This window comes from Buteo buteo, chromosome 12 (genome assembly GCF_964188355.1).
Source record: "Buteo buteo chromosome 12, bButBut1.hap1.1, whole genome shotgun sequence".
In the NCBI taxonomy this organism is placed as follows: Eukaryota; Metazoa; Chordata; class Aves; order Accipitriformes; family Accipitridae; genus Buteo; species Buteo buteo.
In genome coordinates, this window is record NC_134182.1 from 42,553,566 (window position 1) to 42,572,663 (window position 19,098).

At 39.0% G+C, this 19,098-nt stretch overlaps 1 protein-coding gene across 4 annotated transcripts in view; it reads right to left on the bottom strand.

The window, feature by feature from the left end:
• SLC23A2 (solute carrier family 23 member 2) overlaps positions 1-19,098 on the bottom strand; it is a 57,905-nt gene that overhangs the window by 17,015 nt on the left and 21,792 nt on the right. For all 4 annotated transcript variants that reach the window (XR_012652563.1, XM_075043685.1, XM_075043686.1 and 1 more), the window contains 7 exons: positions 15,810-16,089; positions 15,040-15,138; positions 9,483-9,599; positions 8,094-8,251; positions 3,445-3,533; positions 1,885-1,955; positions 551-732 (listed from right to left, as the gene is read on the bottom strand). Coding sequence is in view for 3 of the 4 variants with exons in the window: in XM_075043685.1 (XP_074899786.1) it covers positions 551-732; positions 1,885-1,955; positions 3,445-3,533; positions 8,094-8,251; positions 9,483-9,599; positions 15,040-15,138; positions 15,810-15,941 (848 nt within the window). In the remaining variant the exon portion in view is untranslated. The remainder of the gene's footprint in view (positions 1-550; positions 733-1,884; positions 1,956-3,444; positions 3,534-8,093; positions 8,252-9,482; positions 9,600-15,039; positions 15,139-15,809; positions 16,090-19,098) is intronic.

Sequence of the window (19,098 nt, forward strand, 5' to 3'; positions counted from 1 at the left end):
ATGGCATTCATCTTATGGCATTCATGGAAATACACATGCTCTCTGTTGTCACACAAATTTCTCTTGGCTATAGGTAAGCAAACCAGTAATAATGACAAATGGACCACTACTACCAATGGTATTTGCTTGCTGCTGCAGAACAAGAAACATACACAATAGCATCATAAAAATAGAAATAATTGCCCACTAATCTCTGTTTTGCTAAATGTTTTGCTAAATCATCTTTTCTATAGCACTGAATTAGACCCAGCCAATGGCTCCCAGACCAACTATTGTTTTATAAAATTCTCTGTTCTCCACACCTCACTTTCAGCTGTTATCCTTTCCTGCCTCCTTGAGTTGCTGCTGTCCTTGTTCCCAAATTGCCAGCTGACCCTACCCAGACGCACTTGCATTCCTGCACACGGTATTTCTCCATGCTGGGAGCACTGCAATGCTACCGTTGGCAGCCAAGCAGACTCTGGCTTTTCCCAGGCACTCCAAAATTCCTGCATGATGACTTACCAACTGGGACCCCCGGCCTAAGCCAAGAACACCCAGGAGTACTTACAACATCGCGATACCCCAGTGTTTGCCTGCTCTTTCTCCAGCAGCTTGGAAACCGGAGAGGCCGATGAGAGCAACAGTTGGCGTGATGGTCAGAGGTCCAATGTACCGCAACAGGGCGCCGGGAAGGCCAAGCAAACCGATCACCACTTCTATCAAGGAGGACATGATAATAGCACCTTGGATCTGAACACACAAGAACGGGAAAGAGACAGTTCAGTCAAATCTTACAAGCAAACCTAAAACATTTCTTTTTCTGCTCTGGATTACAAACTGCAGTTAAAAGAATTCAGTGACACAGAAGAACTCAGCAAATTTTTTGTCATAAAACAGCTCATTATGTTTAAGTGACTTATTGCTTAAGCATAACACTTATGGTTTTCTCCACAAAACTATTACACAACAGACCAGTGGGCCAGTCTGGTAGTTGTGTGGATAGCACATCACACTGTCAGACAGGAGACCTGGGTTCCAGGCTAACCTTTAAGCTCTCAGATCGAACCGGCAAGGGTTGCTGGCGCCACGGAGGTGATGCTCCTAGCTCCTAGGGGCAGAGTGTATGCTGCATTGTTCACAAGTGCTCCTTAGAAGCTGGTATAGAGCAGCGTTGTGGTCTCAGGAGACTGTCAGCCCTCTTGGCTGCAGGGCTCTTGGCAGGATGTAGCTATGGTTTGAACATGGGGAAGAGAGAGGGGTTGTTTTTAATTAAGAAAAAGTTTGCAGCCCAAAGCAACGGGATGGGAGATAAATTCCATGACACACGCCTTAATTTGGACTACGCTATCTACCACTCTAGTGTGATGCCTGGGCACAACCCTCATCCTGGGCTCTGCAGAGCATGACGAAGTTCAGACTGCAATGCTGCGAGTGGAGAAGGAGTTTGATACATTTCAGCAAGTCTCTTGGCAGAATCAACGTCTTATTAGAATAGTCTCCAACTTAAGACACCTAGGGATGAACCAGATTTGCTAACTGCATATTTACCTTCCACGGGACAGCCTACTGAACAGAGTGACAGCAGGCAAGTGGTCTGGTAGCAGCTGAACTGCTAGCAGTGAGCACAAATCACAAAGTGTTATAAGAAGAGTATTCATCTTGCTTGTGCATTTTACTGCGCATCTTTTGGAATGTGGTAACTAACTCCTTGTATTTGCTGTCCAGCAATGAACAAGTTGAAAAGATGGAAGACTTCCATGAAATGAGTAAAGGGATATATTCAAATGAAAATTGCAGTGAAAGAAGAAATTACCAACTTAAAGATGAGAACACACAGATGGTTAGGTGAGAAACTTAACTGGAATCGGACAGATCAACAGCTAAAGGCTACTCCTACATTACCTCTCGTATTCTGGGATACCAGATGTGCTCAGTGTGAAGCAGTTCTGTTGTTCCGTTTGTAACTGTTATATCTTACAAAAGGAAGAAAAGAAAAAACACAGGTATTTATTCCTCAGCCATTTTAGCATTATTTAATAAAAAATAAATCTCTCCTCAAGCTGTGTCTGACAAACGAGCCTTGATTTACACAGAATAAAGTTCTGCAATGCTACAAATCAAGTAATAGCATGCTTACATTCCCCAAGAGCTAACCACTAATTCTATCCACTGTACCAAAGTGGAAAAAACCCATAACTTTCAGAAACAAAGGTCAATTAGGGGTTCTCTTCCCACTCCAGTAAAAGGATGAATGGAGAATTACTCAACTGCACCCTAGGAATCAAGTACTCCAACATTTGTTGTTCACCAATTTAGGTCACTCGCTGAATGATGAATTGACCCATGATAACAACCCCATCTGACCCTTTTTGAAGGTTAAAAGGTTCAAGAGCAAGATGCAGCAAAGTCTCATTTGAAAAGCCGAAGTAGTGGAAAAAATTGCTTTGCCATCAAAGCTTATCAGAGAGTATTTTCTTTCAGCAAGGTGTGTATTAGGATACCTGCACATTTTGGTGCACAGGAATATCCAACACAGTTAGCACTACTAAAGCACACCACAGTTTGCCTTTAAAACTTGGGCACTGAAACCCACATGCTGTTTCTCAGGAGCTAAATCTGACTCCCCCAGTGAGAAAATGTGAATGCTCAAAGCTAAGTTTTCTACAGAAAAAACATCAGGAAAACTAATTAGATGATCGTAAGTGAATCAAGAGAGATGTATAAACACATGAATAATATAAATTATTAGAGAATCAAGGACCCCCGGGAAGAACTTTAATTAGAAGCAAGCAGCCTGCTTCTCTATACTGCTGCCTTGCACTGCCCACAGCCTTATTACTGAATAACCACACCCCATTAAAAAATGCCAGAGCCTTTTCCACTTCAGTTTTCTAACCTAAGCAAAAGCCCCCTACCCAAGCAGTTTTACTGCACATTTTCACTCTAAATAAATTCAAAACCTTTCAGGATGATGGCGTTAGCAAAGAAAAAGTTAATATGAACAGCTAAATATTGTCAAAGCTTGCTCTGCAAAACCTCTCAGGTATGAATTGAACAGGTAAAAATACTGGTCTTGAGGTGATGCTGAACATTGCTCAAACTTCCTACTACTCAACTTAAAAGGGCTTGATTGGACTCACTATTTCCAAATACTGGAAAGGAACATTTACGGAATCCTTCTGCCTTTCTCTACATTGTTAACAAAAGAATTGTTTTATGCTACTGCTAAGATTTCTTTTGTCAACATTTTTTATATTTAAAAAAGCGCCAGAAACAGAATTCCACAAGGCTATTTTTAGGAATCTTTTTCCAAGGCACAAAGTTTTAACATTGTAAAAAGGAGAGAATTTTTCATATTCACTGCTCATTACTTCATTTCCATATCAAAAGGTTTGGCAGTTACACTATACGTGATCTGGGTCATTTGTCACTTAAACCTGAACAAGCATAAACGACAATTACCTGTATTATTACATTTCCACTTCTCCAGGGAGAGTATTGCTCTAGCAGGTGCTAAGAATGCAAAAGCACTCGCTTGAAACAAGGGTAACCTGGTGGAAAGGGAAAGAAGAGATGCTGACATTTCTCAGTGTTACGGTACCGTGTCAGGATATCAATTGCAGTTAGATGGTTACTCATCCTCAAAACCATCCTTTATTGGGGGTTATTAAAAATGTGAAATATTAGAATTTCTTATTAAAAAGAACAGCCATAGAAATACTAAGACTTCACAAACCAAAGACCTAACAGAAGACACTACATGCATGAAGTTATTAATACAACGCCTATAACAGATAATTACCAGATACCAACACACAGGTACCAAATATCGATTTAAGGTTTTGACTCAGCAGCGCAACAGGGATACAGATGCACATTCTGATATAAGTACCAGCCAGACTGCTGAACATGCAGCTTTTACCGTCCTGCCACATTAAAAAAGCTCTCTGATAGACCAGTATGCAGCCTGCATACTCAGTACCCTCCCCCTGCGTGACTTGAAGTACAGTCATTTATACATTCATCTTTAAGTGTATGTGTAAATAACTATTAGGTTGATAAGAGCTGATTAGATGTTCCAGGTGGCTACCAGCAATAAACAGAAATGTTGCAAGAATTTCAAGAGGACATTCTTAGCATTGGCATTTACACTTCCCAAAAGGTTTAAGATCTAAAAAGCATCTACCAGCACCAACTACGTATTTACTGAATCAACCATAGCTTGCATAACATCACAAATATCCAAATGTTACTTAACTACAGCGAAGATGCACTTTGAACTATTCTATAAATACCATCATTAATGGATTGTAATAAGATTCTCTTTAATAGCAGATCTCAAACTGTAACACGTGGAACACTTAACTGCTCATGCGGCTCTAGTTACTGCACCGTGTTTATGGCTGTTTTACAGCTGCAATGAAGTGCCTCGATGCCAGTGCAAACACCAATAAAGGAAAAAGCACTAACTCTAGCAGATTCAGATTAACATCAGAAAAGGCACGGAGATGGGAAAAAAAGAAAAAAAAATCTGGGGGGAAAAGAATCCTATACACGCTTAACACGAAAAAGATCAAACCAGAAGCATGTTACTAACAGTAGTTGTAAAGTTCACAGGCAGGAAGTTAGAACAGTTGAACTACCATTGGAAAGGAGTTTGGGTCATGAGCAATCTAAAAAACCGACCCACTTACCACAAATATTGAAAAATACATTAGGAAGTCAAACTTCATAAAATACACCAGCCATCTGAGCACACCTGACTGGCATGCAATTTGCTTCTAAGTTTCTTCAAGCAAAAATCAAAGCTTTATCTTTGGTGAAGAAATGGTCGGTAGCTACCAGTGAATGATTCACCTTATTTTTCAAGGTTCATTAAGCACACTGAGCAAGCTGGTGCCCATGGCAAAATATGCAATACCTGTAACAAGCTGTTACTTCTCTATCCCACCTACACAGTACTCTGTCCCCCCCGTAATGATTTTGTAAACATACATTGCAAACACATTCTCCAGTGATGAAGTCAGTTGTACGAAGACTCAGGCCCAGATTGTGAGTTTTGTATCACATAAAATACCCTGTGTACATATTGACTAATAACATCTTAGCAGGTCTCACTTAGCTATCCACTCAACCTTTACATGAGACAGTTAACTTGGAATATTTACCAAAAGGGCCAGTAAGCTCAAAATATCGCCTTTTTTTTCTTTCTAAGCAGAAATAAAAAGTCTTTTTTAAAAAATTTTAATTTAAAACTTCTTAGTCAAAATCAGCCAACCAAGACCAGTCTCTTTCTGAAGAGACAGCTGCAGTTTGGAACATGACTTACAAAATAGCTTTCCCATTGCTAAGCCAGGCATTCACTACTACCTGGGTAAAGTACCACCAGCTTATGATTAGGATATCATTTTAATTTCACATCTAAATTGTGAAGTTGCTCAATTTTGGCACCAGCCCTTGTGAAGACAGAGCTATTTATGCAGTTTAAGTCACCTGGAAATGTCTTCCTTATCTTAACATGTCACACAGATGCAAGAATGCTTTAGACAACGTAGCGATGGGCACGGTAACAAACCTAAAATGTTGAAGTATGTTAAAGCTGTATTTGATTGTCTCAGTCATACTAATTACTCTGAATCCTTGCCAAATCTTTTGGCATATTACATAATCTAACAAATAGCCTGAATTCCTAAAATTAGTATGGGTACCAAATTGACCACAACTCTGCCACATAATTGAGCTAAATCCATCTTGAAGGACCTTTAAACCATGGAATTTGACCTTTTGAAACCATAGTGGCTTTATTTGCTGAAATACTTTGCAGTTGACAAACTTGCCAATAAATACTTTAAAATCTCATTTAGAGAACATTGCTGCTATACCCCATTGCCACCCTTACATAAAACCAGAATCACATGTTAAATAGTTATAAAACATTCAACTGCAGAAATTTTCTCCTTAAATACAAGTTCACTTATTTTAAGACCCAAACACAATTGCCTCTTCAATATATAAACATGTACTTCACAGTGCAAGTGGAAACCACGAAAAAGGGGAAAAAACCCCAAAACAAAGCACCATGGAGAACAGAGGTGGGATTATACAGAAGGAACAGAGCATTGCAAACTGATGGGACCACAATGGTTTCTGCAAGAGCCCCAAATCACTCTATACTATGTAATAAAGAGAAAGAGCCCAAGATTAGTTAGGGGAAAAAACCAGATTATGACAAACTTTAGTTCTGTGAAGAGATACAAGTCTCAGGAAGCATAGAAGCTTTTTCTGATAAATTTGAGACAGAAGAATGCTGGTAGAAGTATAGGAAAACCAAGATCCCCTTTGAGTTCATCTCCATCCACAACTGCACTTCTTACAAAATTGGAATATTTTAAACTTCAGTAAATCCAGGGTGGAGACACTCAAAGTCGAACAATAAAAGACCTTATCTTGCAGTTCCTGCCTACGTCAATAATCCCTCGATTCCCTATATAAAGCACAAATAGAAGATGGGGAAAAAAAAATACATCACTCCCATTAAAAGAGAGGTACAAAACACCGAAGGGCACAATTCTGCTCCTCTGCCTCCTTACTTGAAAATTTATGACTGCAGCTAAGGCAAGCTACCCTATGAGCACAAAGAGTCAATCAGGCAGAAAATATGATTATTAACTGCAGGTAGCCTTGACTAAAAGAAAATACATTGGGGAAAGAAAATTTTCTCTTTCAACAGTTTTCATTACGCTGTTTTTTCATCAGAATGAACTTTTCATCCAAAACAATGGAGCGATTTAAGAAGTTGAGTAAGACATAGTAAAAAAATAAAGGGAAGGTTTTTTTCAAAGGAAAAAAGACTAACTAAAGCTAACTAAAATAGCAACTAAAGATTACATTGGAAAACCTGAAATATTTGGAAAATTTTCAGATGAAAAGCTGATCTACAACTGCAAGTGATCCATCATAGGCTTGCCTTCTGCATCCTACTGAGATAACTTTTCCACCCAAAGATTCTGTTTCTTAGATAAATGTTTAAAAATGTGGGGGGTGTTTGTCCATTTTCTATTGGAATGCAAGATTTCAGCTCACATTGTTCTTAAATTGAACTAAATGACCCATGAATCATTCAAGTAACCACATGAGGGCATACTCTTAAAATACGCACTTTTCTTCTGGTTTTACTTATCACTCTTGGTTTATTCAAGATGAAGTAATAACACTGCAGGTTTTAGCTATTCCCAGTTCCCACAGGCAGTGTCAACAAAAGTTTAAGTAAACATGTCAAACACCTCTCTGCAGTGTTTACTGTAGAACATACATTTAAAAAAAAAAATAAATCATCTTCATGTTAATAAAACTTACAACATCCTGTTCATACCAACACCAGATTTTTATGAGTATTTGCTAACACTTGAACTGGTCTCTTGCATCCTCCTAAGGAGAGCAGACCAAAGGAGAGGTACGGGCATCCCAGTGAGGCTACACTGACATATGTGTTTCTTCCCAGTTCAAGAAAAGATCATTACCTGCAACTCAGAGCAACTGACAAATAAAAACAAATTATTTGTTTGTATTGGAAGGTAACAAAGACAGTCAGTTCAGAGAATAAAAAGTTACCCTCATAATTTTTCCCTGCCTTTTAATTTGACAAGCCCTTTATGGGAACAAGCACACAATCTGCTGTAGGACTAATCACAATCACCTAAATATTGGCAAGAATATAATTCTTGATCATTATAGTATCATTCAAGAAACTAATAAAAATATCAAAATTAGTTCCTCTTTACCAAGGTATATGAATTTCTCCTTTCCCCCAGAAACACTTCTACCTTCTCCATCCTCATGGATTTCCCTCCTCCTCCTTCCCTCTCCTTGTCCCTGCTGTATTTTCTTACCCTTGGAATGCCTCCTCTGATTTCAGATCCACCTTTTTTTGGGAGCAGCTTTCCAAAAGCTTTCCCTAACTGCCCTGTATTTGACCTGCTATCTTGCGTTTCATGTTTATCCTTTGAAAATAGACTACCTACCTCTTGGATCTTGGACTGCATTCTGGAAATCCCAACAGATATCTAGGCTTATCACCATCTCAACAACTACAAACAAGTCCTGAATCTCACCTGCACCCGAAAGTTGTTTGTAACAATGTAGTGATGCCCACGCAGAAGAAAATGGTCCCAATCAACTGGCTGGTAGCCCACTGGTCAAATCCAACACACATGGCATCAGCTAGCAAAAAGGGCACTGCTATAGTTCCACTGAAACATGTTAAGTAATGCTGTAAAGAGAAAAATGGTTTGTTAATACTGCAGCCAATACTAGTAAGTAAATGAATTTATGACCATCTTTTTTTTTTCACCAGATATTTTTGCTTTTGAATTATCCACCAAAGCTCTCACTTCCCGGTCCTGAGCATTTCTTCAAATATTTCCCCTCTATGTCGAGCTACCACTAGTCTGCTGCTAATGATCGCTATTTCTGTAGGATAAAGTAGGTTATTTAAATAGCTACTCGGCTACTGTTCTTGATGAGGAGGTATCTAGGAAACTATGCTGAAAACAGCTTCTAACTCAGAAAAGCAGATAAATAACTGCATTCACTTTCAACCATGTGAAAAACCATTAGCTTACAAATGAACTTAAGAGCACACAGAAACTAGGATGCAAATAAGCTCATTCCCAAGTACCAGAAACTAGGTACTCATTAATTCTTTTTCAATCCAAATACATTAAGCAAACAAACAAATAAGAGTCACCATATTCAACAATGCAAGTAAAAATATAATCCTACAGAACTGCCTGTCCTTGAGGAAAGGCAGAAACAAAAAGGATGCTCTGGAATGTATTTGTTTGGAGATCTCAACATACTTTACAGATATTAACAAATTCTCAGCATTCCTGTGGGACAGATATTATTACCATTTGAGAAAGAAAGGAGATGAAATGAGCTGTTCAGCTTCACACAAATGAGTAGCTGAGCTGGTAGTAGGGTCCAGCTCACCACTAGAGTCCTACTCATTGCAGGAAGCACACACTCTCACTCCAGAGAGTGTAGAATTTGCCTGCCCCACTTACTAGCAAGCCTACAGGTCCAGGATGAGGCTATCAAGCTTGCAGAATTGAAATTATTACAGTAGCAGCTTTAATATTCAATATTTCAGGACTAAACCATTATCTCTCCCCATCTTTAATTTCAGAGGTGCCAGATGTCACTTTCTAAAACTTACCACTTAGCATTTGCTCATTTATTTGCTAACAGCAGCTTAGAAGACTAAATATTGAAGTGAATCTCACAAATGCATATGCCAGCAAACAGTAATATAGATCATTATCAACACAGTAATCTTTGTGATCAACTTCAGAAGAAACTATCTTAACATTTTATTCAAACATGTGAGAGCGTGGGAAGAATAAAATTATCACAGACACAAATGCAATGAACTACACAGAAAATGCTAAACGAACTTTAAAAGTTACACAGAAAAATATTATAGCTGTTTTGAAACATACCTGTAACCCCAAAAATATGCAGAGATACCAAGGAGGAACATCTTCGATAGTGTAAATCATGTCAGTTCTCTGTGCATCCAAACTGCCACTGCTGTCCAGTGTCTCTGCCAAAGAGCTCTATTTTGATGGGGGGGGGGGGGGGGGCAGAAAGGCGGGCAGGGTAAAAAAAAGTGGAGGAGGACACAAACAACAACAGTAGGTTACTGTTACATATGAATAAGCTGAATTTGAATTATCAGGCAATTCCCAGATACTCCAGGGCTGGTATAATACTCCCACGCAACCTTGATATGTTACATTTTTAAAGCCTTTTACCTCTGACAACAAGCTCATCTCCAGCTGTAGCTACTGAACTTCCCTGCTTATTTATACTAAGACAACAATTGTTCTTTTATGATATAACCGATCTGGCAGCCAAAAGGTGCCCAAAAAATGGGATTATCATGACAGAACTGTTTATTTAAAAAAAAGAAAAAAGAAAAAACAAAGAAGAAAAAAGGGAAGAATCAGAAGTAAGTGGAAGAGTCAACAATGGCTATTTTCAAAGCAGAATGGCTATCCTTGCATAAGAGACCAAAATCAGAGGCAAGAAAGTTCCTTATTAAGGTAATTGCTTCCCCGCTTAATTCTTACTCAGTTTCAGTCTTGGTTAACCTTTTTTAGCCACAAGATTTATTATTTTTGCTTCCACCCCACATTCAAGCAGTCAAGAAAAATGCTAATCATTATAACTGAATACATCCATGGCCAATTTTTATTAGTCAAGGGGACTTACTCCAAACCGACAGGAATTTATGCAAGACCACATTCTGGCCTACCATGTGCCCTAATTTGCAGAGAGCTAACAGACAAATGACCACACATACTCGCATCAAAATCCCTGAAGATTTTCCATTAAAACACGATTCAGCTCAATCATTTCTTCTTTACAACTAAGTGGAATTGTTTCGTTCAAACTATCTGGTTTTGAAATTCCCGAGAACAAAAATACAAGGCTCCAAAGCCCAAATACCAACAACAAAAGCAGGAGGAAGTATCAGATTTTATCATTTCAGCTCAACTAACCAAAAAATACCTTATATAACTACTGTTCTGACCTAATCCACACTAGAACATAACAAACTCATGTGAAGTAGCCTTACACAAAGACCTGGAACTTTGCCAGACTCGTGACTTTGCCTCAAATGGTCTTTACTTCTTCAAAAATCACAACACATCCACAGATTATGCTTAGATAATCTCCATTTGATTTATCATCTACAAGGTCAGGGAAGCCAAACTGATCCACGGTATTTCCCTCTCACCTCAGATTTCTGTTGGGAAAACAAATGCCACTGGGTTAATTCAAATTCAGGGAGCGTAAATGACCACATCACTATGGAAAGGTCAAGGGTATTACAGTGGAAAAGCAAAATATAGAAACTCTAATTCCAGAAAACTCTTTTAAACAACATTAAGCACCGAGCAATCTGCTCACCAGGGTTAGTTTAAATAAGGTCCAGGTCCTAAACAGAGGAATAAGGGAAGTTGTTCACTGCACAACTCATCTTGCCAATTCGCAGCACTGATGCAATTTTTTCATTGACTGAAAAACAGAAGACCCCTCTCCTGACCTGATTCTCTACAAAACAAATTTAAAAAATCAGGATCTTGAGTTTTAGAACTTCACTTCATACTGAAGGGAGAGCACTGAAGAGCAGTAAACCTGTACACATCTTGTCTCTAACTGGAACTTAGGAAAAAACATGTACAACCTCACGTCAAGGCAATTACGTGCAGATCCAAGGTAGGGCACAAAGTGGCTGACCCACAAAGACAGGCAGAAGAAGGAAGACTCAACAGCCAATGTAGTTATGGACAAACAGCAGGAAATTTGTCAGCACTAGAGGCTTCTGTTAAGAACTTTCTCAGGAAAACAAAGATTTGCCCAGAGGAGCTCCTGTGATACTTTCTGTTGTCATAAAGCAGTTTTGTAAACCACTCCCCAGAGCCTATACAAACACATACTTATATATACCAAAAAATATATGTATGTCTATGATTGCCTCACCTCTCCTCTATTTCACTGCAACATACGGTCCCCACCTGAGAACTTTGCTCACCAGTGATACTGCCTGTTTATTCAACATTTTGACTAAGAGGTCATCATGCACTTTCAGAGAGGCAGAGGTCATGAAGGAAGAGTCAGAATGGTTACAAAATCTGCTCCTGAGGTAGGAACAGAGAGGTATCAGCAGAAATTAACTGTTTGCTTCATGAATCACGTCAGCGTTGGCTTGCTGAAGCCACCCAAATAGCAACACAGATTTGGGAGAACAAACTGGATAGTTCCCCACCTGACTGCAGTTTGAAAAGATGAAACACCTATCACTGTGTACTGAGCAACCTGCATTACTCCTTCCAAGGACAGACAGAAATGGGATTTTCAAAGTTCATGATGTTCCCATGCAGGATACCAGGTTCTCTAAAAATCCAGTAAGTGATTTGTGCAGATTGGTGACCTGTTTTGGCCCCTGCCTTTTGGAAACCCACCTTTTGGCCTATTTTCTAACTTTGCCAGACCAACATCCAGTAGCTACCTAATTGTTCCATTTAGTGCCAAACACTAATTTTCCTAACAGGACTGATGAGGTTGCATCAAGTACATTCCTTAACTGTTCCACCTGCCATTCTATTCTATTCTATATATTCCCCCTCTTCTTTGGGCAGCAGAAATCAGAAACAATGACCTATTTCTACCGGGAAGACCATGGCACACGCAGCAAGTTTGTTAGACCTTTCAGAACTTTTCATTTGTGATTACATTTATGCCTACATTTCTCTGCAAAGAACAAAAAAAGATCAGCAGGCACCAGGCCTAGGAACAAGTCAACTCGTCCGTGGCATGTAGAAAGCTCTCTTTGGGCACAGATCAACAACTGCTAACCAATTTAAGCTCTCCTTTAGAAAGTGAAGTTTATAGGTCTTCTAACAAAAGAATTTAAAACTTTAAGCCACAATTGTCACAGCAATGTCTGTCCTACACAGCAAAGTGGTTGGATTAAAAAAAAAAATCCAGGATACTCTTCATTCCTTCCAAAAGCCAGACTTACTCTGCTTTGGAAGAGGAAGCTTTCACCTTCATCAAACCTTAGCAAATAATGGCCAAAGGGAACGAACGTAAAAGAGACCAAGACTGAACAATGAGGAATTTGAGAAGTAGGGTGAGGTCTGGCTATCCTGCTGATAAGTCACTGGGTAGTCACTGACCTTTTCATATCTCGAGCATGTGCCTGCTGGTTTAACATACTGACTATGTGCTGGTGCTTGTCAAGTATGCCATAGTACACTGTAGGGAACTGCTGGGAATGAACTGCACCTTTTTGAATGAGATACCAATCAGAGACTAATTTTTTTTTTTAATTTATTTTTAATTGGCGAAAGGTAGGACAGCACAAAAATGAAAAACAGCACAGAATAAGTATAAACTGGGGGGTGGAGGCTGGAGGAATGAGACAGAGGGAAAGGTGGAGCAAAAAAACCAAAACCAAACCACCAAACCCAAAATCCTAAGAAGCAAACACCAACAACAGTACAAGATGAAGGCTCTGTTATCAAGTACTAGTGGGAAGGACCAAAAGAAAACTGATTAACTGCAGGGAATAAGGCATTTAGAGAAATACCTTAAACAAAGAGCTGACGACACGTTCAAATTAATTCTATTAAGCAATAAGCAACATAGTATTGTTTATTTTATAGGGATGCAGCAATACAGTTATTTTTCATCTCGGCTAATATTTATTGTTTTAGCTAACAAATATTGCGAGACAATGTAAGCACTGGGCATCCTCCAGCAATTAAGCACATTTCAGTCCTCTTTGTTAAAGGCTTTTTATTCAGGGTGTTTCATATGCTTTTTTTGGTGAATGATCTCTCAAGAGGAATGGAAAGCCAAGAACAAACATGCTTCATGCACACATTTATTTTAAGTGAAGAGCAGGAGGTTTGCCTAGATTACCAGAAATACTATCTTAATATATGAGGCTGTTAATTGCTACAGCTCCTCCTTTCACTGTTCCTTCATTGTAAGCCACAGCAAAGCTTTAACTCAAGCAGATTTGGTTGATTAAAAGCTCACGGTCTCTTTAAGGTGAATTATCATCTATCATTTACAGTTCTGATCACATGGATCAAGCGGAAGGGAGAAAGATACATGTTTAGTAAAAAGCAGGCCACGAAGACATGCTTTAATGTCTAGAGATCGCTTATCCTAGTTGCACAATTTAATCCCAACACCTGTTGCTCAAGGCTTTTATCAGATTGTCTCTCTCCACGCTAGTCTGAGCATGCTCCAAAAATCAGCCATCACAGAGATATGCATCTCAACAGTTGCCAAAATTTGTCCATTAAAACATCAGTATGATCAAGATGGTAGTAGAGATGTATTCGAGACATACAGGCACATCCTGGCATTCATAACATTCTTTTAAAATGTAACACTAGAAGACCTCTGTCAGAATCACCTGTTTAGGGTATATTTTAAGTCTAAAACTCAGAAGTGAATTTTGATGTCCGAGTCAGAAAACCTTAACTACACCCTTTGATACCACCCTTGCCCAACAGAAGTTACAGCCTCAAAGAAATGAGCATCATGATGCTCTTACTTGGAACCAGGAAGAGTTTTGTTCTTGTTTCCATTAGGACACTTGAGAAATTTGGTCAAATTGAGGCTTTTGGGAGATAAGGCTTAACAGCAAAGCCAATTAGACATAAACATTTCAGAAAGAGGTGCTGTTCAGATTTACTGTAATCCTCTTCCTTATTTTAAACAAAAGCTCAGATTCACACCATCTCTGCCTGCAAGATTATTATTGAACAGGCTTGGGGAACAATGGAATTGAGAAAAAAGCTGGAAAAAAATCACAACCAAACTGGTCTCCTTTGAGGCCTCAGCTGGGTCTTCCTGAATAGCTAAGATACAATCATCATTATCCTAAGGAAAAATATTCAAGGGTTTTTATGACTGACCTGAAATTCATTCATAAAGCTGTCACAATAATAATAATAAGAAGAAGAAGAAGAAGAAGAAGAAGAAGCAGCCCCCTACTTGGAAAAATGACTAGAAAAATTAAGTTTATGAGGTTGGAGCTTGGAAGAAATTGGGAAAGAGAGTAGGAAAGATCCCACTTTTTGAAGGTGCTCAACACCACCAGTTTACTTGACTAAATGCAGAAAAAGTTAAGAACTGAAGATCAGAACAGAAAGACCTTATCAGGGAAACCATGCAAAAGGCCAATGGAAATGAAGAAATCAAAAAAATGCATATTACAAATTTTGGCCAGGTCAAAGTGCATTAACTGCTTCTAACATTTGCTGAGTCATTCCCCGCGTTCTGTAACTAAAACATGTGACCAGAAGAGTCAGGAGGACAGAGCTCCCCCAAGCCTGATCTGAATCTGCAAGTCAGCATGTTTGATTAGAGAAAGAAAATCTCTCAGCCAAGTAAAATTAGTGTGGACAAATAAGAGAAGTGAAAAAGCAAGAATGAGTTCTCACCCAGAAGGAAACCACCACATACCTTTTCTGCTATGCCATTTTCTGTAGTATAGATGGCCATCAACTCTGTGTCTTCTGTATCCTGATCACCGCTGGATGTTGCTCCACCGTTTATCACAACCTTAAAAATAAAAGGAAAAAAAAAAGAAACACAAGGTCTTAAAATAAATATTTGCTCTGCAATCACACTTCATGTCACTCAGTTTTCTCTCTTGGTACTTGACATCTGCCTTTCATATTTTGTCAGAAAACATTACAAGCATGGCAAGCGATCATTTCTATAACAGCATGCCTAGGAATATACAGAAACTTGAAAGACATCACATACGGCTCCTCAAAGCCTGAACAGTGTCAACTGAGGGTGGGGGGAAACCTGCAGCAGACTGGAAGAGTTCTTAAGAGGCAGACATGTACAACAGAACGATACAACTGAAAATCTGAATAAGTAACAAAAGACAAGGAAATATTTCCTTGCTGTTGTCCGCTACTCTTAGTCAAGCAACTCGGGGCATATGGGGCAGCTGGTGCCTTCTGCAGCAGGACAGTTATTTGTTCTACCCATGAACTGCCGGGGTATTGCACGTCCTGTGAACAGCACTGCTTTGGAGCGCACACATGAAATACTACAGACAACATAATTGGCCATGTTTATATATAAACAGTAACAAGTGGGAAAAGAGCCTTTACTAACTACTTGTGGAAATAAAGGTTTTGTACAACATAATTAGAACACAGCGTTATTAACTGATTCACACTGAGCTTGACTATGTAGTACCTGAATGTGTTACTTACAGGCAGGGTGAAAAAGGTGGGATGTTTAGATTCATCCTCATATTTGCCTTCTGTTGAGCCTCCTGCCTCCACTGATTTCGAAGTGGTATTCTTACCAATCCCCATTGTTTCCAGAATGTCAAGGACTTGCATACAGTACCCAAGCAGATGCTTCTGGGGGCCAAGTACTAAGGACAATTTCTTATTTAAACAGCAGCACCTCCGGGAATCACAAAAATGCTCAGTAATCCAGCTGGGACATTAGAGTTGCTTTTTTAAGTACCGTTAGCATCAATGGCACCTAGAATTGAAGAGAGAAATTGATTTTTTTTCTTGATTACCTGAGTTATATGTACAAACACACATGCCCAGCAGCCTTGGTTCCCTTTCACACTCATGACCCACCAACTCTTAGCGTTCCTTTTTGATTTGATAATTAGCAGATTACCATTTAAAGATAAAGCTGATGGTATTTTAAATTCTTTCAGGATGGGAATACTGTGCTTATTCTCTCATTCTTCTCTTGTGTTCTTCAACTATTAGTAGTATATTGAAACTTAGGTTTTGTTTCAATTTCACAGTCATTTCCACAGAACTTTTTGGGAACAAAGTATGCCTGTACTCCAGCTACGCAGCAATGTAAAACAGCCTGCTCTTGAATATCCACTGCAAACAATACTTGTGCTTCTTTAAAGAGTATAAATTTGTAGACCTACTCACAAGTTCACCGCTGTGTAACTAAATCCTTCCTTTTAAAACAACTTATTTTTAAATAAAAAGCATCCAAGAAGCTTAGACTAGATGGACAGTGAAGTATACCTGACTTTCAGCGAACCTATTTCTGACAGACAGAAACAGCCCTTTCTGCCAAACACCCTTACCCGAAATTATCCCAGTTGCTCGAGGGACATTCCAAGTAATCTGCCCGATGATGCTGAAGCAACTGCTTCAGGATAAAACTGTGCATTTTAATTAGTATCACTATTTTGGCACAGGAAAAGGAAAGATTGTACAGCTCACTGGTTCTCTTTTGTTTTCCCGGATGGGTCACTACAGTATAGTTTTCCCACATTCACTCCTTAAATTAGATCTGCTAGTCCAGGATCATTCACACTTTTGCCATTTCCAAGACTAAGGAACATGAATTAACAGATTTGAACCTAAACTTCCCACAGGACAGCACAGGAAATTCCACAGCAAATCAAGTTTTGCAACCTGTAGTTACTGAGCTTCAAAAAAAAAAAGAAAGCGCGGCTGCAGACAGCTGCGGATAAAACAACCTACGCTACAGATGAAAGTACATGATAGAACCTGAAAAAACGGCCTTTTCAAAATCATATCGAGTGAAATTTTCTGCAAAGCCAGGAACATATTCAAGCAGCAAAACCCACTGCACACTGGCGTTACTTCGAAAGCAAGTTAATGACATTTTCAACTTAATTGCTAGAGGTGGAAGTGCAGCTAATGGACATTCAAGAAACACAGTTATGTATATACTAGAAAGCAAAAAAGTAGCGTTTGGTTTTTTTTGTTAAGCCTTCCTTCCAAAACGCTGCTCAGGAAAATGCCAGCAGCTTGAATGTCTACTGTAATTGCAATAATAATGAAACTTGACAAAGACCCTTCTGCTAGGGGCAATTTAGGACTGTCTGAAAAATTACAGAGTACTACTATTTTAGAACCTCTTAATAGCTGTTAATTGCCCATTTGCTAGAAAATTCTGGTTACTTCAGGTGAAAGAGATATTAATCTTTCAAAGTGATGTAACTTTTCAAGAGATAAAATATACATACATAAGAAATACTACTTGGGCACTGATATAGCCTTGAAGCAGTCCTAATTAAATCAAAATGGAATGGAATGGAGTGCCTTCAAATAAGGGTTTAATTAAGACTTGTTTCTTAAAGTAAATATTAAGTTAGCATAATTAATTATTTCTCACTTGAACTTAAGACTAAAGGAGAAGACTAATTCCAGTACTCGCTGTCACGCTGTTCTGAAAAAAAGGCATTCCCATTTTTACAATAACCACAGACTTCCCCTTCGAAAGTGCAAATCTCCACACGAATAGCCACTTTAAATTAGTTTGTCTGCTTCTGAGTTTGTGCACAGATAATTGGCAATGCCTTCTCAAATCTTTATAGGAACGTTCATCTCAAAGCTGCCTATGCAGGTCTGAGAGGCAACGTGAACAGGTTAGAGAGGAGTATGAGATGGAAACTAGTTAAAGGTTTGGGGGCAGTGGGGATGTCAGGGGTGGGTTTTTTTTTTTTTGAGGGGTTTTGTTTGCTTTTACTGTAGAAGCACAAGGGATTTTTTTCAAGCACAAAAGAAAAAAAGAAAAGAATTTGCCTTTTTCTGTCAATGTAGACATATTTTATTCTCCAAGAAAATCAGTGATGGAGACAGGCGTGGTTTAGTCTGGCAGCTTTATCATCTCAGATTGGAAAGGAAAAGGGAAAAGGCAGAATTACACCTCCCTAACAAATGCAGCCATGCCAATAAAGCACCAGTGTAAGAGTTACACCAGCAGGAAACCTGCCATTCAGGAGATCTGGTTTAAGGTATTCTGGCACGATAAGCTTCTTAGTTAGCATTAACTAGCATCTCTACCAATACAAAAGAAAAGACCATATAATCCTATTTTACTTTGCACTGCAAAACAGTAAGACTGCTATCTTCTCAAAGAAGATGTGATCATTCCTGGGGAATTGTTCTTGAGAATTACATCAGGAGAGCAGGCAAATAAGCTGTGCCTTATATTAATTCTTGAGAGCTGAAACACAATAGCTAGAACAGTAGTTTTTGGATGAGGGTTCCCAGATGATGACAAACAAGTGACTCCAAATTAACAGGCAAAAATAGCCTCATCTGCTACTTTTCCTAGAGAGAGGGAGTGTTGTGTTTGTGTACAGACACATACACATGCACACAAGCACTACACATACCTGTGTCGGGGGACAGGCAGTCCAAAGAAAATGAGGAGAACAAATTCCCAAACTCTTCTTGCTTCTACTCAGCAATTAAACTTACACTTAATGGTACAGATGATAATTAGAGATTTTCAGAATACTTTGATTCTGCACTCAGAAGTGTCTAATTGAAACAGAAATCTCTAGGGAGCAGGAGACCAGGTCACCTGAAAGATATGATTCTTCTGTATCAGCCCTCTTATCCCACCAACTGAGCATAGCTAAACAATATGACTCAGACATTTTATAGCCCTCCTGTAACACATCTAACTGATCAGAAGCTGAAACATCATGTAAAAAGAGATAAAACTCATTCAACGCCAGCTAGGTACACACAG